The sequence below is a fragment of the Callospermophilus lateralis genome, chromosome 16, assembly GCF_048772815.1.
Source record: "Callospermophilus lateralis isolate mCalLat2 chromosome 16, mCalLat2.hap1, whole genome shotgun sequence".
Classification (NCBI taxonomy): domain Eukaryota; kingdom Metazoa; phylum Chordata; class Mammalia; order Rodentia; family Sciuridae; genus Callospermophilus; species Callospermophilus lateralis.
Genome location: NC_135320.1, coordinates 43,711,063 through 43,732,729, shown reverse-complemented (window position 1 = coordinate 43,732,729; position 21,667 = coordinate 43,711,063). Strand labels below are relative to the sequence as shown.

The window sequence follows — 21,667 nt, the reverse complement described above, 5'->3', positions numbered from 1 at the left end:
TCACACAAAACCATTAAAACTTATGTATGACCTACCACTGGATTTAAGAATAAATGTTTATCTTCTTTGTAGTTCAGTGACAAACTGTAAAGCTTATTTGGATTGTTTATCCAAATAATTGACTTTGACAATTTACTTTTCTATAAAAATCATTTAATTATTTATTTATTCCAATGTTTGAAAAATTTAATATGTTAAGATTTTTAAGGGATAGAAACTCAAGTATACCCCAGGTTGGGGTGATCTAACTTCAAAAAAACTCATTCTAGTAAATTAAATTGTAGAACAAAATAAAATATTTTCTGGCTGACATGAAAGCCACAAAAATCATATATCTATTACTAAAACCATGTGTCCTCAGGTAGATTTAAGCATGGGATTAAAGTGTTTGTACATGGCGGTGCAGGAGAAGGGTCCTGGTACCTGGAAAGGAGCTTGCCTCTACTAGAAGGCAGAAAAGAATGTTAATGACCCCTGAATTAGTAGAGAAGGAAGGAATTAGTGAGTTTCTCTAGAGTGAAGAGAAGGGTTATAGCTAGCGCCTTGCAATGTATATTCCTTGGAGAGTCTGAGGCTCCCACTGACTCCAGAGAAGTTTGTGGAAGGGAGATACATTGTTGAGTGGACTGTCTGTCTCAGTTTACATTGGAGAACAAAGAAGACTTTTCACATGTCAAAAGGGAAGTCCAAGATAAAGCTACCAGTAAATTAAAACAAAACAAAACAAAACATCTCATTGGATCTTAGTTCTTTATTACCTGAGATACAAAAACAACTTGATGAATGCAGATGTGGAGAGGTTCTACAAAAATGTAAGCAGTGAACCAAATTTAGTGGGAGAGAGGTAAGATAACTACAACAGGTGGATACTGTGGAGTCACAAACAAAGTTTTAATAATGTTAATAAAAATGCCAGAATAACCCTCACATAAAAGCAAGAACAAACGCTTGAAAGAGGGACAGAAAGAATATAGTTGCATATATTCAGTAATGAAACACGGTGTTAAATCTCCCTACTAAAAAACAGACACTTTCAAAATGCTGCCCCAAACAAATTCAGATATATGTTGTCTTCAAGAAATGAACAAAAATAAAGTAACAGAGTGTTTTCGGTTGACATATACTCCCCTAAAGTGTATGTGGAATTCATTACCTCTAGGACCTGTGTATGTGACATTATTTGAAAATAGATCTTTGAAGATATAAGCAAGATGAGGTCATTGGGGAAGCACACATCTGACATGGCTAGTGTCCTTATAAGAAGAGGAGAAGATCACAGATACAAAGACACAGGGAGAACACTATGTGCCAAGGAGGCGGGTGGAGTCATTGATGCCCTCACAAGTCAAAGAATGCTAATGATCGCCACATGCTCCACAGCTTGCTATAGTTTGTTAAGGCATCCTTACAAAACTAATGTATAGGAAAGGCTGCAAATGTATATATAAAGGAAAGGCATATGAAAAGAGCCAGATAGCAAGAATCAAACCAAGTAACCAAGTAAAATTCAAGGTTAGGAAGAGTTCATGGGATATTATATAATTCTAAAAGTTACAATTCTCCAAGAAGTCATGGAGAGGATGTGGAAAATGAGGACATGGAAAATGGTATAAGCTCAAGGGCTTATTCTGAAACAGACGAGGAGCTAGGATGTGGTTCAGGGATCTGTTATTTAATGGCTCTATGACCTTAGTGATATTTCTTAATGTTTCAATATTTCATTTCTGACACTTGTAAAATGAGAATGATAAAACTAGCTCACTTACATATGGATTTACAGATTTCCCAGCATCATTTGTTGAAGAGGCTATTTTTTCTTCAATGTGTGCTTATGGTGCCTTTGTCTAGTATGAGAAAACTATATTTATGTGGGTTTGTCTCTGTGTCTTCTACTCTGTACCATTGGTTTTCATGTCTGTTTTGGTGCCAATACCATGCTGCTTTTGTTACTATAGCTCTGTAGTATAATTTCAGGTCTGGTATTATGATGCTGCCTGCTTCACTTTTTTTGCTGAGGATGGCTTTGGCTATGCTTGCCACTTATTTTTCCAAGTGAATTTCATGATGGTTTTTTTCTATTTCTATGAAGAATGTCATCAGAATCTTAATAGGAATTGCATTAAATCTGTATAGCACTTTTGGTAGTATGGCCATTCTGACAATGTTAATTCTGCTTATCCTAGAACAGGATATGGGAAATCTTCCCATTTTCTAAGATAGTCTTCAATTTCTTTCTTCAGTGTTCTGTAGTTTTCATTGTAGAGGTCTCTTTCACTTCTTTTGTTAGGTTGATTCCCAAATATTTTATTTTTTTTTGAGGCTATTGTGAATGGGGTAGTTTTCCTAATTTCTCTTTCAGTTGATTCATCACCAATGCATAGGAATACAATTGATTTATGGGTGTTAATTTTATATCTTAATACTTTGTTGAATTCATTTATGAGTTCTAGAAATTTTCTGGTAGAATTTTTTAGGTCTTCTAAATATAGAATCATGTCATCAGCAAATAGGGATATTTGAGTTCTTCTTTCCCTATTTGTATCCCTTTAATTTCTTTCTTCTGTCTAATTGCTCTGACTAGAGTTTCCAGGACTATGTTGATGAGAAGTGGTGAAAAAGGGGATCCCTGTCTTGTTTCAGCTTTTAGAGGGAAAGCTTCCAATTTTTCTCCATTTAGAAACTGGAAATCCATATGTGATAAAATGAAAATAGGCCCCTATCTCTCACCCTGCACAAGACTCAACTCAAGTGGATCAAGAACCTAGGTATTATACCAGAGATCCTGCCCCAAATAGAAGAAAAAAGTAGGCCCAAATCTTCATCATGTTGGATTAGGAACTAAATTCCTTAATAATAGTCCTAAAGTGCAAGAAATAAAATCAGGAATAAATAAGTGGAATTGTATCACACTAAAAAGCTTCTTCATTGTAAATAAAACAATCAAGAACATGAACAGAGAGCCTTCAGAATGGAAGAAAATCTTTGCTACCTGTACCCCAGATAGAGAATTAATCTCTAGGATGCATAAAAAACTCAAAACATTTAACACCAACCCCCCCCAATAACCCAATCAATTAATGGGCAAAGGAACTGAACAGGAACTTCACAGAAGAAGAAATATGAACGGTTAACAAATGTATGAAAAAAATATTCAACATCTCTAGCAACTAGAGAAATGCAAATCAAAACTAAGATTTCATCTCATTCCAATCAGAATGGCAATTATCAAGAATACTGGCAATAATAAATGTTGAAGAGGATGTGGGGAAAAGGCACACTTATACATTGCTGGTGGGACTGAAAATTGTTGCAACCACTCTGGAAAGCAGAATGGAGATTCCTTAGAAAACTGGAATGGAACTACCATTTGACCCAGTTATCCCACTCCTTGGCATATACCCAGACAACTTAAAATCAGCATACTGTAGTGACATAGCAACATCAATGTTCATGTCAGCTCAATTCACAATAGCTATGCTATGGAACCAACCTAGGTGCCTTTCAGTAGATGAATGGATATATGAAAATAAGGTATATATACACAATGGAATATTACTTGGCCATAAAGAAAAATGAAATTATAGCCCTTGCCTGTAAAAGGTGAAACTGGAGTCTATCATGCTAAATGAAATAAGCCAATCCCCCAAAACCAAAGGCCAAATGTTCTCACTGCTATGCAGATGCTGACTCACAATAGGTGGTGGGGGGAGTGGAGATATACCTGATTGGATAGGGGGGTGGGAAAAATGGGGGAAGAGAGGGGTGATGGGAATGGGAAAGACAGTAGAATGAATTGGACATAATTTTCCTGTGTTCAAATATGATTACATGGCCACTGTAAGTCCACATGATGTACAACTGCAAGAATGGGAAGTTGTAGTCCATGTATGTCTGATATGTCAAAATACATTCTACTGTCATGTATAACTAAAAAGAACAAATAGGAAAAAGAATAGCTCACTTACAGGGGTATTTGTGAAGAATAAATAAATTGATATGTGAAGTGCTCAAAATAATAGCCATCATAACACTAAAAAATGGTAGCTATTACTTTTCTTCTTCTTCTTATATTATTATTATTATAAACAATTATATAAATCATCCAAGGGATGTGGCATATAAAACAAAGCCTTAAGAAAAAAAAATCTATGTAAAATCTCTATCATGATTAAATTTGCTACAAGAAAAACAAGTCTAAAGAGGATTTAGATAATACAACCACAATCTAACACTCCATACTCAGTTCTATATTAAAGCAGAAAATATAGTCTGTTTTCATGTTCATTTATAAAATCTTATTAATATGGAAACAAGAAATTCTTAATAAAATTATAAAAGGATATTTTTAAAGATCTCATTCTCTAGTAATGACATTATAAGACTAGAAATCAAAAAATGAAGTACCAAATTTTAACCATTTGAATATTGAGATATTTACTTTGAAATAACCTCTGGAAGTTGCTACTCTTCTCAGTAATGCACTGGAGTACATGACAACTGAGGATTGAGTCCTATATTACTGAACCTTCTAGAAAATGGCCTCAAGGTAATGCAAGTATTTTTCTACATCAGTGACTCCAAATTTGGTTGGTAACATGTCCACAGGGAATACTTAGAAATGTATAGGCGTGTTTATAGTTACAAACATTGAAGAATCCTACTGCTATTTAAGGTTTGGGGGTCAGGGATGCTAAATGCTCTGCAGAGCTCAGGATACTCTTTTTATTCAATTTTTAATTAATTTTTTAGTTATATATGACATTAGAATTTATTCTAATACATGGAGTATAACTTCACACTAGGAATACTCTTAAACAATGTAGAACCATCCAGCAAAATGCCAATAATGCTTTTGTTGTTAAATACTATTTTAAGATGACCACAAGACAAACAATCCGTGATGCTTTAGATATTTACATTTGAAGTTAATACCACCAATGGTAAAACAGTCTTCTATAAACCTAGCAGGCAATTCAGTGTTCAATTTTCCACAACAAGAACCAAGTTCCACAGCTCTCTTTGCTCTTAACAGTAATCCGAGAGTATATTAGAGTGTGTGGAAACTACAGCAGAAACTCATTTTCTTTTATTACTAGACTCGAAAAAGAATTCATATTTATCTATCTACAGAATAGACTGGGTAAATAAGCACATAGAGAACTGTAAATTTATTTAGTTTGCCATTGAGGTTATATTAGCTGAGTTAAATTCTCAGTGAAACTCTTAGCAGGCCAAACTTGAGAGTTTCTAGAAGCATCAGTACCTTTCTCTTTTCTGAACTATTTTTTTTTCTTTGCCCATTTTCATGTAAAAGGAAATTATTTTGATAATGATGCTTAGTATTTCTGATACAGATAGTTCTGACTCTACCATCTACTAGTTACATAACCTTCTATGTTTGCTCATTAATAAAAATGGGGTAAAAACATCTATCTCACTTGTGCTGAAGGGTTGGCAGAATACGTACACACAACATCCTTACCAGGCTGTGCTGGAACTTGCTCTCTGATCATATCTGCAGTTCTACTTCCCTACCTGGCTCTCTGCAGCCACACTAGCTCTGTTGTTAACTATGCCAACTTCAGGTCTCTGCACTGACCATTCGCTCAGAACAGTGCCCCATAATGTCATGGATCCCTCTCTCTTGCTCTTTTGCTCACTCAGTTTCTTCAGGTTTCCATCTGTCAACAATGACAGGTAGTCATTGATCATCCTGTGAAATATAGCACTCCTGCGTGTCTTGTATTTTCATTTTTTAAATACCAGTGAGATACGTGTATGTTGTTTACTTCTGCTCTGCTAACATGTAATATCAAGGAACATAGAAAATGGTGTGGTTCTTTCTTTAGGATACTATTCTAATACCAGTTTAGAGTTTTTTCTGAATCCATCTAGATAGAAATTTAGCAGTGTGTTTAGTTAGAAAGTTTGCATTTCTCCTTTTTCTGATTCATGTGGAGTTATGCACATAGTGTTTTCTTTTTTTGTGATACTAAGTGCATTTTCAGACATGTACCCTTATAATGATTTAGAATACATGATAAGTTTTGTTTGTTAATGTGGCTATCATGTAGTCTGCCCATTTTAATTATCTTTATGCTCAAATATTCAAAACAAACTCTAATTTTGCATAAAATATCTCCGAAAAGATGGTATAAGCGTTCAATTTTCAAGTGAAATTGTTACCTCATTAAAAAGCAATATATTTTATTTCAGGACTTTCATAAATCACAAGCTAAATCAGCTGAGAGTACATTGGGGTACAATACTTTAACAGTTCTTTTCAGATTGGTCCAGGACCTTTGTCAGCATGTTGCCCTCTGCTCCCCTGCTTCACAGGAAAGCAGAGGTCATTCCATCCCTGTTTTATGTCTCTCTGGGGTTGCCTCGTTAATTTATGGACTATCAACAGTTATGCAGTGATGGTTATTCCTACTTTTATTTAAAAGGAAATAAAGCACATTACTTACACTTAGAGCCCGAGGAGGAAGACCCACTGACAGCAGATCTTGATCCCCCTTTCATCGAAAAGACTCCTTTCCCCCGGCGAGTTGTCGTGACAGCCACTCTGGGACGCTTCAGTGGGATTACGGCTCGGGGAGGTGGAGGCACACGCCCATGGTAATCAAACAACCTTCACAAGACACAAATGAGACCAAGTTGGTTTGAAGCCTAAATGTTTGAGATGATGAAAAGAATGTTCTGGTAAAATTTTACATTAATTTTTTTTTCTGTTGTTTAATATTCAGAAAAGCTATTTATTGGAAGATTTATTTTTCACAAAGAAATAGGATGCAAATATACACTATGCTTTCTGGACATTAGAATATGACCCCAATATGAACTCATTTGTAAGGAATGAAAAGACAAGGAGCTTTGCTCCAATAGTACCGTGCAATTTGTTGAAATTACACTGACCTTTGTTCCCAAATATATTTCTTTGCTTGGATAAACCAGTTTACCCTTCTCATGAACAGAAATCTTCCTCTTACACCTCAGACACTTATTAGCACACTAGCTTGAAAATAGGAAAGATTATGCAGAATCAGGAACAAAATAAAGAAAATGATCTTCTGATCAGAAAACAGAGCCCAGAGGAAAACAAATAGAAATAAAACAAATAGAAATAAAACCAGCTTAAAGAAAACAACTCTGAGACAAATCAATATGGTGCCATACCTCTCTCTAAGGACTTTTTAAGTAATCAAGCCTCCTCCAACTATATATAAAAGGTTTGAATGAAATAGAACTAGGGTGAGGACCCAATTTTGTTGACTCAAGTACTAGTGGGAAATATTTGTCAGGATATATTTCATCATCCTGATCATTTATTGGATATGCAAACTGAGAGTAGATATATATGTATAGTAACTACAGAAAATTCTTCTACTCCCTCACCCAAATCAATAATCTCCTACTTTTACTAACATGTGAGAAATTATATTCCCCACATCGTTTAATGATAATTAAAAAATAAAAGGGATGAAGTTGAAAGAATATAAACTAATTTACAGAAATATATACTTCAAAGGATTAAAAGCCTCCTATTATTTATACTGCATACTCATATACAACAAAATTTTACATGACAGCATATTTGAGACACATAAAAGATCAGAGAAAATATAATGGGATACATTTTACTCATTTATTTTTGAAACTATTTGCCAAGCAACAAGATGTGTAATTATGTTTTCCAATATAAAGAAAACAGCATTATTGACTTAGAATTATGATTGTTATATTTTTTATTGTGACACTATGATATGAATTCTACTCTCGTAATTGCTTTAAAACAGTCAATAAAAATAATCCAATATAAAGGTCAGAAATGAGAAAACTAGAACAGGAAAAAAAAACAATAAAAATACCCTATAATTTCTAACAGAAATACTGAAAGACGATAATGGCCAAATTATATTGTTACATAGTGTGCATGAACAAATATGTAATAACAAGTCCCATCATTATGTATAATCATAAAGCACCAATAAAAATATGGAAAAAGACAATATTTCTAAGAGGTTATTTCATAAAATTACATCTTGTTTACACATACATCTGAAAATGTGATAATCTTGTTCTGAAAAATATATGAACTACAATAAATTTAAGATAGGCTAATTTTCAAGTATTCAAAAAAATTCAAACTATTACACTCTGGCAGAAAGGCAATATATAAACAAATTTAAAGCAATTCTTTAGTACTAAGAATATCTTCTATGTTAGACAGCTAAAGTGTCCAAAAACAATTTGGAAACATTTTGGGGGAAAAGCCAGGAGATATCTGAAACGGAAAAGAAGTGAAATGAGACAGAGTTCAAGAGAAGGGGCATCCTCTGTGAATAAGCAAAGTCCATTAGAGACAAAGGATGGCTAGCACAGAACAGGTCATGGGTATCAGCACAGTACAGTTGACTTCAAAGAGTATATATATAGGCAAGATGAGGCTGAAAGGGGTTATGAATATCATCCCCACCACCAGGGATTTCAAAATCAAAGGGTCAAGGAAACCTGCCCCTGGTTTCAATCACAAAACAAGGTCTGCATTAGTTATTTATAAGTTGAATTCACAGAGCTCTTTAAGTCAGTGAGCCAAAACATGAAGGCATTTTGCATGAACTACGATACCCAAAACTATTGAGGGGAAAGAAAATATGGCAATTGACTCATATTTTCCAGGGTAAAAGTTACCCCTGGAGGTGAAAGCTAAGCTCTTTGGAGAGGCCATTTCCTCAGGCCATGCATGTGTAATTTAGCAGGTTCATTAAATAAGCAAATCTATAAATTGGGTTAAGAAAATCTCTGATGCATAATAAAAAATATATAATAATATATATAAGAATACTATAATGGAAATGCAGGCCAAGTAATTGCTACTTCAATATTACAATTCACTCCAATAATATTTTATAGAAGACTGAAATGTTTGTCGATATTTGTATTGCATTCCTCAGCCAAGGATTCCAAAGACTCCTGTGTTGAACTACACTGGTCTTGAGAAAAGAGATTTGCTTTTCCAAATTGTTCATTGTATTTGTGATGCACTTCTAGTCTGTACCATACATTTTGATAACATACTGAATATATGTTGTACTCTTTGATGCAAATTCCTATAGAAAGTGGCCCTTGTCCTCTGAATATTTTGGTGAGTTGTTTCAATGGGAGACGACTTTTCTCACCAAGGAATCAGGTGAGGTTTTACCAATTCATTGTACCACTCTTATGGGAAGATAGCATCACAACTTACATATTTTAATGGGATATGTAATTCACAAAACAATGGGTACCTCACATAAGAGCATAATTTTTAATTTTACAACACTGAATGGCAATGGAGACTTTCTTAACTTTCATTGGGTACCCTTGAGTATATCAGAAACAAAGGGAAGAAAGACTGGGAGTTGTCCTAATGCATAACAACATAAAACAAGGAAGCGAGCCAGGCCCTCTGGGATTGTGAGACAGGGCATAGGACTCTTCTAACCCAGGGAAGCAGATGGAAGGCCGTGGGAGGAGATGAACATTGGCTTTCTCATCAGAACTCTATATATGGTAAACCAAAGAAGTTTGCCTCTACAAAGAAGTAGATTGGCACATAGAGTCAAGAAAAAGGAAATAGTTGACTTAAAATTATAGATCTGCAATGAAAATGGAAATCCAATCCAATTATTTGGAATCCAAATCTCAAAATTCAGCTAAAATCTTTTAATTTTTTTTCTTCCTCTTATCTTCACTTTATTTTTCATTTCTTTCAGTCTTGAACTTATATTCCCTTTTTTCCTTTAATAGTTCTTCATTTTTCCTAATGTTATTTGGTCTGAATAGCTTTTCTCCTAATGCTTTTGGTCAAATAGATACTGGTTTATGAAGCCAAATATATAATTCTCTTTTCCCCAAGGTTCATTTTAAATCACTTCAATCTTTTTTTTTCTGTAAGCATCCATATTTTTCATGAATTTGAAAATATAATGTATGCATAGTCATGTATTCAAGCTCTTTGGTTTGTATTAAAAGCATTTCTCAAGCTTGCTAATGTTTATTTTAATTGCTGGAGTACACTCTTTCAAGTAGACATGCCACATTCGAATAGATCATTACCCCATTGTTAAGCTTTTGCCTTGATTCTTATTTTTTCCTAAAGACTAATAAGATTTCAAAAAAAGAGAAATTTGAAAAATTTAATATGTGCATATATTTTGTCACCAAGGACTAAATTTTCATGGCAGATTAACAATAATTTTGAGTATTTTATGGTAATTATCTGTTTTCTTCAAAATTACCCTCTGGAAAATTTTTCTTCATTTTCCCTACTTATAAATCAAACTTACTGTCACTCTGTAGTTAATGCTAACAAAATGTATAGCTAGGGGGATAAATCACTGCTCCATTCAGAGGCAAATTCTGAGTACAAATTCAGGGTCAGGTTCTCACCAGGACATTTTAGCAGATACATGAAGATCAACAATCAGAGGACCAATAATTTCAGCCACATTTTGATTCAACCTTGAACCCCTCTTTTCTTCAAACTTGACTTCTCACAGACTTATAGTCTGTAAAACCAAATTAAAGCGCCCACTCTTTTGAAATCCACACAAATTATTCTTATAGGCTAGTAACACACCTGTTTCCTATACTGTTTGAACTAGTCAAAAATTCACAAACTGACTATGATTTCCACCCTGGGTTCAAATAGATTTTGATTACAACTAAATTGGAAAATAATTTGCATGAAATTATAGATGTAATGCAAGTTGTGGAAACTTATTTTAATAAAATGAAAACATGGTTGCACCATACTGCTGAGCACAAAAGGAAGAACATAAATTTGAACATTAAAATGAAGTTCTATTTGCAAAATAAATAAATAAATAAATAAATAAAATAGAAAAAAGAGAGAAAAGAACTTTAAATGGCACATTTCACCTGATAACCAGTCATGATGAGTAATTTCTATTGCTCTTTTATATCATTAAACTCTTCCAAGGTTTTCTGTGAAGTTTACCTCCTGAGACATGTACAAATACTTGTTGAAGATGCTTTTAAAGTCATTTTGGCTGCAAACTCGAAAGATCATTTTTTTTTCTTTTCATTTTTTGACCTTAAGATTTTGATGTTTTTCTTAAGATTGCTACCTGTGGGGTTTTTTTTTTTTTTTAATACATCTTTATGGACTTAAACAGTTCGTATATTCAAATGGCCAAGGTGAGGTTAAAAATCACTAACCTTGTAATGTTGGTATGTTAAGTCATTTTTGTCCATGAAGGAAAAAGGGAAGAAGTAACTTCCTCAAGTTTAATCAGTCAACATATGTGCATTGAGGCTTGAAATTCACATCTTCTGACTCCAAATCACGCCCTTAGTCAACTATACCATGCTGTTATTTCCAAACTTTAAGTGGAATCCTATTCTATCAGATGATAAATTTGCATAATGAAATAGACATTGCTCCTTGTTAATTTTTCCAGTATCATGAATATATATTGTGCTCTATAATTAATGATCTGACACAACTGGAACTAAGAGTTTTCTCATCAACCAAAACCGGAGTAGCTTTTTTTTCCATCTAATTAATACAAGGATTAACACAAGGTCAAAGTTGTATCAGAATTAACAGTGCCCATTTTGAGTCACCTAAAACGTATACATATTTTCTATATGGTAAGACACCTCTGACATTCTTTTTCCCTATAAACAAAAGTTTACTTATCACTGGAGCATGTAAACTGCTCAGTGCTCTTCCTGGTACTAATGAAAGAAAACATGGATTTAAATTGCTAATTTCTAAAATTGCAAACATTCTCTGAGGGTATTCAATGTATTTAGGTATACCTCTCCTTTTACTTTCCTTGGAAGCACATAAATATTTATATTTAGCTTTAATAACATGCAACATTCTGTGTTTATACATAAAAGAAAATGCCATTGAAGGCTAAAAATTTGGGGGCAATGTCTTGTGCAAAATATGGAAAAGATAAAATTTGATGATAATGATTCAAATATACTATTTAGTAATACACATCATAATCCTTGAAACTATGAATAACCACAGCAATCACAAGATGGAAGTTTGTGTAGAAAAATTTTTCTAAGATAAAACTTTACCTAAGAATTAAAAATCCTCTGTTATATTAAAACCCCCAGATCTGGTAGAAGTATAATGACAATATGATGCAGCTAAATATCAATTTATTGTTTCTCAGCCTTCATATCTACCTTTAGCCATAGGTTGGGTTGCATTCTGTAGACCACATTTCTGCAGGTAAGGGAGCTGGATTCCTGCTAGGCTCAGCCAATGAAGGGCCCAAGGAGGAAATAGCAAGACCTGTAGGAAAAGGGACTTGCTTCTCTTTGTTTTCACTTCCTGCTCTTCTGAGCACTACTCTGACCTTGTTTCTTCACCTTGGCAGCAGCAATTCATTCCAGTAGCTGCAGCCAGAATCTAGTTGGAGTCATTTTGCAACACTTACAGAGTTCCCTCTTCACTTTCCCTCTGAGACATCTGCACCTGCAGACTATGCCCCTAGCTCAGAAATGCACACAGGGACAGCTGCACTGTCTGAGAACTACTTGCCTATATTTTCAGCTCTGCAAGACCCTTTTTCTACAATACCTTTTTCTTTTTCTTATTTTGAGATGGGGTCTCACTATTGCCCATGCTGGTCTTGACCTCCTGGGCTCAAGCCATTTTTTCCAGTAGCTGGGATTATAGGTGTATGGCACCATACCCGATTTTCACTACATTTTGATAATTCCCAAATCTTCCTTTGTTTCCCCAACCTTAGAGGTGGTATCTGACTCCTGCAGTTACTAACTCCATTATAGTAGGGTGTTTCCTTCTTGCCTTTTCAATTCTTTAATTCCTAGTTAGCAAGTTTTTATATGCAGTGATCCCAGTTAAACGTAACTAGTGCTATTTTGTTTTCCTGACTTAAACAAAGCAACATGGAGTTAATGGAAATAGCTGAGTGCCCCCCACCCCTCCATGTGTATTCTGCTGCAGCTGGAATGCTCTGGGGAGTAGGTTAAGAGAAAATGATGCAAACAGGTTAATCCAGAGGGTCACAGTGTACTATTATGGAAGGATGCCTGACCAACCAACCAGCTTATTTCTCAGTCATATGAACTTTGCAATATGAATATCCATATAAGAAACACTTTCATGACCATCAATGGTTACTGTTAGTTGTTACTAGTAGTTAATGTTGATTAGGCATTAAATATACAACAGACATAATGCTGATCCCTACACATGTTCCCTCATTTAATCCTCAGCACAAATTTGTGTTGGAAATTAACTTCATGCTTACCTAACAGATGAGACAACAGGTTGTAGTTTTAAATGATTTGCCCAAGTTTGCACTGCTACTAAAAAGAGTTTTAAAAAATTTAACCATCAGTACAAGCCAAGTGTAATTTAGGAGGAATCACTGTGGATAAAACTGTTGTAGTGACTTTGTAGACTATTTCTCTCATCTACCCACTCCATTCTGTTTTCCTTTTTGTGGGATTCTGTGTTTACAGGGAGCTCTTGAGTATATACACTGGTAGCAGATGCTTATGTCTTTTTAAGCCAAGTGCAAAACATGAAAAATAAACTAATGAAAGCACAGACTGTTCAGATAGTCTGTTAACAGTACAGTCGCACTGATCTATTGCACACTGAGAAGCCAAACAGATTGTGCAGAAGACAAACAAATGTTTGAAAATCATTCAGAGTTAGCTTTCTTTTTGTGTAGTGGAGAGTTAACTGAAAGCTTCAAGCTCTATAATTATTTGGCTGCTTAAGGCTCTTGCTCTTTGTAAGATCGATCTATCTTACCTATCATCTATTTTTCTGAGCTGTCATTTGGAAGTAGTAAAATACAGATCTTGTCTTCTCTTTAAAGATGAGAAGATGGAAAACCTGACTGGTCCCCAAATCTATAATTGTTATCACACCTTGGGTCTCCTGCCTTCTAAAGCAGGACTCCATTTTAGGAATAAATTTTTAAGTGTGCAAGGAAGTCACATGATACAAAACAATTAAGAGACTAGAACAATTTCATATTGACAGACTATAAGACAATGTGTGTTAATAGAAATTAGGACAATGTGCTGCACCCTGAAAAAATAAAGCTGTAATAGAAAATGCCTACTATACAAAAGTGTAGACTGTTTCCATATTATCTTTTCACAATAGTAAGTAGGACTATTTTAATGCTGATAGACATTCATATCACTTTAATAACAAGTTATTATAATTTATTACTTAAACTCTTATATTTTGTAGAAATAATAAGTGATTTGAGAAAAATTATTCTTAAATATAAATTTTTGTCCATAGATGTAACTAGTAAAATACTTTGCTTAACCCAGTAGTTTGGACATAGTAATAATTACTGTTGTAGCTCTGACTCCTAAGTAGGCAAGGCTGTGTCTTTATTTTATATCATGGACTAACATTGCTTCTCCTCTGTTTTGTACATTCACACAGTGGGTTATTGAATTAAAACAGATACCCAGGTTATGATTGTAGTTCTGTCACTAATTGGCTGGGTGACCTTGGGAAAATGCATCTTCTTAAATGTAGAGAGATGCAAAAATAATAAAAATTGAATATCTACTATGTGTGAGGTTTACTGATAGTCCCTGAAGATACAAAGATATGCAAAGGTTAACATTGTTGGATCCCTCATGGAAGAGGGAAGGCAAATGTGAATCAAATAAAGTCACTGCAGAAAGAATTATTGCAGTACAAATTTGGAAAAGTGCTGAGAAGAAACAATGTTGGGGGCTGAGAGAAACAGAAGAATCTAATTTAATCTGGGAGTGGTGTTCATGCTGAGATCTGAAGAATGGAGTTAAGTGAACTAGGCAGTGGAGGGAGGTGTGAGGAGATGGAACAACACAGAGAAAGGACCTGAGGCAGGAAGGAACATAGTGTTCTCACAGAACTGAATAGGACCTGCACAGCTGGAACAGAGAGGATATAACCTTTTCAATCGATCACAAGATTCCTTCCCTTTTAAAAATGTCTATTGAAAATTATTTTTTCCAGGTTTGCATTCTTATTTGGATTTTTTTTGCTTTAATAATAATTATAATTAAACATTTACTAATGACTTAAAAGACATTTACCTCTGTTTTCCCCCAAAGATCTTTCTACATTTGGTCCTTGGGTTGCATATCTTATATATGCATGTTATCAGTGTTTAGTTAAATAACACCAATTGTCCAACAACACAAATTAGTTTTCAGTTACCACAACATATAACCTATGAGTAATTTTATAAAGTGCAATCTTTGCTGCTAACTTTTCCATCCACAAATGACTATGTGAATAGAAAATGTGCATCATGACCAAAGACCAATCATGTCACCGAGTCTGTGAAAGACTGGTTGCTGTTCATGTTATTTAGTTCATATACAGATAGCAATCAGGTAGTTGTCATGCCTCCTTGTCTCTCAATGATAAACTCATGTGGCATTTTACAAAAACGAATGATCACACTGAAGAGTGAGGATACTAGAAGTGAATTACAAATTAAATGTAAATGGAATTATTAAAAAAATAGATGGTCATAGGGATGTTGACACTTTTCCATTTGAGAGACTCTAGATATAGAACCAAAGGAAATTGATAAAGCAAGTTTATTAGCATAAGTGGGGAAAATAGGTGTAATGAGATGAAAGGAGATGAAGATGTGGAGAGGACGCCATGGTGGCAAAAGAACCATCCACTGAAGGAACTCTCAGAGATAGTTCACAACATGGGTAGGATGTCGAACTAATCCAACTTCAAAAAGAAGGAGGACTGTTCACCAAGGCTTAAAAAAGATACTTGCTCCACAGTCTAAGCTTTGCAATAAAAAGAAGGCATGCACTATTTGTCCACTTTTGGTAAAATTTTCTACAAAGAAATAAAAAAAACTTAATTCTCAAAATTTTATTGTTTTCAATTGTAGTATGCTGAATCACTATTAGCTTTACTGCAAAGCCCTCTGCACTTATAGGGCAGAGAGTAAAAGTGTTTTAAAAGTTTTAACAAAAAATTTAAAGGTCATAAGAATAGTCTATTTTTTTTTTTTAAACCATTGATCACTACCAACATTTTGCCTGACTTTAGCTTGGATGATTGCTTTTATGGTGCCATACTATCATGCATAGCAGAAATGGTCTGTAAATTTTATTAACTCTAACCAATATTATAGCCTTTTCAACGTGTCATGAAAGTAAATATATTTTAGAAGGTTGGAATCATTTTCAGAATTAATGAAACTCTCAATCTTGAAAATTCTAAGTCAACAACAGACCTGGAAAATAATTAGTTAACTAAATCCTTAGAATGTTAACCAAATATTAGAAATAAAATTTTCTGATTAAGCACCTCCGAAGTCCTAAATCTTCAAGATCTACTATATTTCAGTAGGAGTGAGGAAAATCAAAAAATATGTCTATCTTCCATTCTATTTAGACTTTATGTGTTATATTTAACTATAAACAGAATAAAAACATTTTAAAAAATAAAAATAAAAATTACTTAATAATTTCAAGAAATACTATATTTAACACTTCATTCAAGAGCATCTGTGAATGAAATGCACAAAATAGTTAAAGATGACTTCAATCATAGGGAAATAAGAAATAAAAATTCACATACCGATTGTAGAAATCATCTCTGTAGTAATCATAGTCAAAGACATAACCTCTAAGGAGGAAAATAAAAAAAAAATTAGTTGGCATTTGTTTCAATCACATTAATTTTGATACTAACTTATGACGTTATAGCAAGACATTGATGCTCCTTTTTAAATACTTATTTTCAATGTAATTATGTATCCAAAGGACTTTACAAGACAACTCCATTTTGACATATCATGTCAAATTATTAGTACATGTTTGATCATTTAGAGACTGATAATGGTTTGAATGATTTGGATGAGAGGATTTGGAATAGAGAATGAGAGCAGGTAACAAAATAAATATACATGTTTTTAACAATTGTAGTTAAAAAAGAACGACCATTTTTTTCCCTCTAGACAAGATATAATATGATTGTCCCTTCTTTTTAAAGCAATTTACTTCTTTTGCCTAGGCTATGTGCAGTGAGGCTAGACAATGAACAAAAGGCATTAAAGTAAATGGAAAGGTCTAATGATCCCTTTATTGTAGTTAAGGGTTAATGAAAACATAGAAATACAGCATTAGGTTTTCATTCTAAGGACTGTGGATTTAGTGCTTTAAATTGACAAAAATAACTAATGAAAAAAAAATCCTTGGATGAGTCTTAACAACAATAACTTAATTTATCAGGATATTTAAATGAGAATTAATAACTGCATTTTGGTGATAAGATTATAATGACAAATCTCCCTAAAGGAATACATAATAAAAATTGCCTACATCCACTTGCATAATTGTTTGCATTTATGAAGCACCTTATTTGCATTTTAATTCTCATCCTGTATGGTGTAAATGAAAGAGACTAAGGTGTGAACATCCTAAGTGACACACTCATACTTTTGTTACTAATGAGTGACTGGACTGAGATTTGAGAAAAAGTCTTCTGAAGCCATATCTGGGGCTGTTTTTACTACTTCTTGCCACCCCTTGAACCTGGCAAAAACCCCTAAATCTTAAGATCAATGGAGTATCTTTTACCAGAGTGAAAAATTATTTTTAATTCTTATTTGTTCATTTATTTTTCATTGCAGTAAAATATACAGAGCATGAAAGGGATCACCTCTTACGTCCTTAAGCATACAATTCAGGAAGATTAAAGACATTCACAAAGATTTACAAACCTCAATTTCAAGAACTCCTCTCTCATTTCAAACAATAACTTTGAACTTTATTAAGTAATAACCTCCTATTTCTGATTCCCCTGGGTAAAATCTATTCTACTTTGTCTCTATGACTTTGCCTGTTTTAGATACTATACAAATCATGAAATTAATAATACAAATACAAACCATACAATCACATGGTTATATCATATTTCTGCTTTTTTGCCTGACTTATTCCATTTAGCATAATATTTTAAGGTTCATCCATATGTAGTGAAAATCAGAATTTCACTCCAATTTAAGAGTGAGTAATATTCCATATTTTGGTTATATTATCATCTGTCAATATACATTTTGGTTGTTTTTGCACTTTGATGATTGTAAATAAGATTGCTATGATCTTTGATGTGAAAGTGAGTCTCTGCTTCCATTTTGTTTGGGTTTATACCTAGAAACAGAATTGCTGAGTCATATGTAATAGTATGTTTAAATTTTTGAAGAGCCATAACAAGAGAGAGGAATAATTTTATATTTTCAGATCAATTTACTGGTACTTTACTTTGTAATTTTTTCCTTGTTAGGAAATCTGAAAGAACTGTATTAAGAATGGATTATTATTCTTGGTTTTAAGGATTAGGTTTATTTATTCATCCTCATTACATATGGGGAGAAAGGGCCTGATGTGGCATACTTAATGTATGAGAATTAGTTTTGCTTCTGGTACAATCTCATGGAACATATAATATTTGAGTTTAAGTACTGAAATGTAAAGTGGGTGCCTATTCTAGGTATCTGGATGGAGGATCTAGCATTTTCTGGCCAAAGAAATACTGTGTCTATCTTTGCAAATCAAGGAGGACAATGAGATCATTGTTTAAAGAGTAGGAACAAAAATATCCACTTTTGTCTGATAGTCACAGATTGTTAAGGCAGTAATGGTGTATGTTTTAATTTATATTGCTGGTGTAGACACAATTCTGATGTGGAGCTGAGAGACTTTCTCAGAATTTCTCAGTGGGAAGCTGACAACTGAAACCTGCTCAGTTGATGGTGACCCCTGTTAAGCATGAGAATTCTGTACCTGGCACAGAATTCTTCAGCTCATAGATTTGAGTTCACATGCCAGCTCCAGGGATAGAAGACTCTGAGCATAGCAAGATTACTACAATGTTTCACCAGTGCTGTAAGCTTCAAGCCTGCTGGCTTAGTAGAAACTTTGAACAATGGGATTCTTGGGTGCCACAGGAAGTATTGCAACAGTGAAATAGCTACAAGAATGTTTCTAGCCCTGAAACTTTCTAATGCACAAAGAACAAAACTTCTATAGTCCTTAATTTCTTGATTATTAGAACCTATATAAATAAACTTGCTGGCCAGCTCTTCAGTTACTGTTTCTTCCATCAGAGTGCAGTGTTTCACCTGATCCCAGCTTTTTCTCAAAGTGTGTGTGTGTGTGTGTGTGTGTGTGTATGTGTGTTTCCTAATCTCCCATCACCCCTCACTGGTTTCTCAGGCTCATCTTTGCAGGTTGTGGCAACCACCAAATCCTAATGTATGAATATTCCCTCAAAACCTTCCTGATAAAGCATTACATGTTTCTTTCTTTGAGATTCACTTATTTCTGCCAGTAATAAGGGATATGAGTGACACTAGCCAAACGCTTTTGCTGGGAAGCCTCAAATTTAAAGATAGGGCTCGTCTTATATTTATCACTCATGAGTAATTATCATTGTGTTTTATGTTTGATTACTTTTAAGAATGTGTTCACAGAAGACAAAAGGATGTACAATATCAATCATGTTAACACAGCACAAAGCAAAGAAAAAAAATAGTTAAAAGCAGTGTAGTATTTTAAGAACTTTGCAGAGTTAATTTATGATGTATAATATCCTAGAGAGAAAAATGCTTTAATTTGAAGCCCTATTCTTGATGCTTTTATATACAATCCTCTTTAATCTGAACATCAATCTATAAGATGCGTAGTATTCTCCCAGTTTTACAAGGCATTGGTGTTCAGAGTTGCTAAATATCTAAGATAACACAGTTAAATGTTACAAGGTAGCATAGCCATTCATATGTTTATTCATCAAAATCTGATTAAAAACACGTGTCAGGAATTTAGGATTAGAAGTATAATACTTTTCTCTTTGTATGAATCTCATGATATAGTTATGCACCAAGATGGCCTCAACCTCTCTCTCAGCATGACTATAGACAGTTTGCTTCTTGACTATAGGCTCCTGACTTTCCCTTTTTTGGAGCATTTACTTTAGAAAACTTTCAATTGTAAAAATTTTACTGCTCCTTTTACATGCCAATCTTTTCTTGGACTCCTCCGGTTTTACAATGCAGGCATATCAACCTGGAAGCTATTCCTTGGAAATGTGGTTACCAAGGAAGATATCTCCCCTTAATCAACCTCTACCTCTCTTCTAACCTCCCCAGCCTCTCATAACCACTATTCTACTCTCCATGTCTCTGAGATTAACTCTTTTAACTTCTACATGTGATAGGAGGAATAAGTTTTAGTGTGCTATAGCAGAATAGAATGATTTAGTTACTAGTAACTGTCTGTGTGTTTCAAAATAGCTGGAAGAGAGGATTTTGAATGTTTTCATTACAAAAATAATGATAAATGTTTGAGGCGATGTATATGCTAATTACCCTGGTTTGATTATTACACATTGTTTCCATGTATTGGAATATCACACTATACCACATACGTAAGTATAATTATTATGTATCATTTCAAAAATAAAAAAGAAAGATATCTCTCAGTCACTGTGTAGGAGCCCAACTTGGAAGACCACCAATTATTAAACACATGTGATATCACATAGACCAAATTCCCTGAGAGTTTCCTCTAGAACCTCTTCCTCCCAATAGTATTCTCCCTTTTGTCCTTTTGTCCACTCTAGCTCTTAAAAACTCTTCCTCCTTTTGTGTTAGTGGAGTTGAATTCAATTTCTATCCTCTATGGCATTATTCTTAAAAGAAAGTCTTCACTGACTAACTTTTATGGTGCAATTTTTCTTTGACAGTGTTGCAGACCGAAAATAAATAATATAAAACCAAATAATCAGAAGGAAACCAATGAGGTGGATAGAAACAGAGATTGAGCGAAAACTATAAAAGGAGATTGCTGAGGTCTGGACTCACTGAGGAGATGACATACAAATGTGAGACTTGAAGAACAGGAAAGGTCCTACCATGAACTGGGGACAGAGAACAGTGGGCTCAAAGGCACAAGTCAGGAGAGACCTTGAGAAATTCAATAATGTAAGAAGGTCATTTCAGGGCTACTGCCCTTCAGCAGGCCATAAATAACAGTGTCTTGGGGTGCCCTGATGCAAAAGAGATGGAATGGTATAGAGATATTCAAGACATTTTTTTTTTTTTTAGGTGGCTTAAAGAACTGGGGAGATTATATTGTCCTTTCTGAGCAGAAGATTGGGAGGAAGAGGCTCTAGAGGAAACTCTCAGGATGAGTTTGGGGCATGATAGTATTTGGATGCTTATGACATAGTTAAGAAACACTTTCAGGGGAAATTGCATATTATCTGAGAGGAGCCCCAAAGATAGGGCTTGCTGGGGAAATGATTCTGGGTGTAAGCATATTGATAGTAATGAAGCTATGCAAAAGGTGAGGTGTTCTTTGGGAGTAAGTGTAGAGAAAGAAGGCTGTTCATGTGGATTCTAGGCCTTAGACATCAAGAAAAGGAGGAGGAGACAACAAATAATCTAGGTCATATTTGTGCAAGAAATGAACTGAAAAATAGCTTCTGTGTGGACCCCAGCTTGCCACTTACTAGATATGACATTGAACCACCTGCTTAAGCTTTCTGAACCTCCTTTGCAAAATGGGATAAGGAACCACCTTCTTGTATAAGGAACCATCT

General features: G+C 34.3%; 1 protein-coding gene across 1 annotated transcript in view; it reads right to left on the bottom strand.

Annotated features, from left to right (window-relative positions):
* The window catches only part of Ralyl (RALY RNA binding protein like), a 322,124-nt gene that overhangs the window by 27,019 nt on the left and 273,438 nt on the right, over positions 1–21,667 (bottom strand). Inside the window, exons 4-5 of the mRNA XM_076835768.1 lie at positions 16,643–16,690; positions 6,471–6,634 (exon numbers count right to left, since the gene is read on the bottom strand). Coding sequence (XP_076691883.1) covers positions 6,471–6,634; positions 16,643–16,690 — 212 coding nt within the window. The remainder of the gene's footprint in view (positions 1–6,470; positions 6,635–16,642; positions 16,691–21,667) is intronic.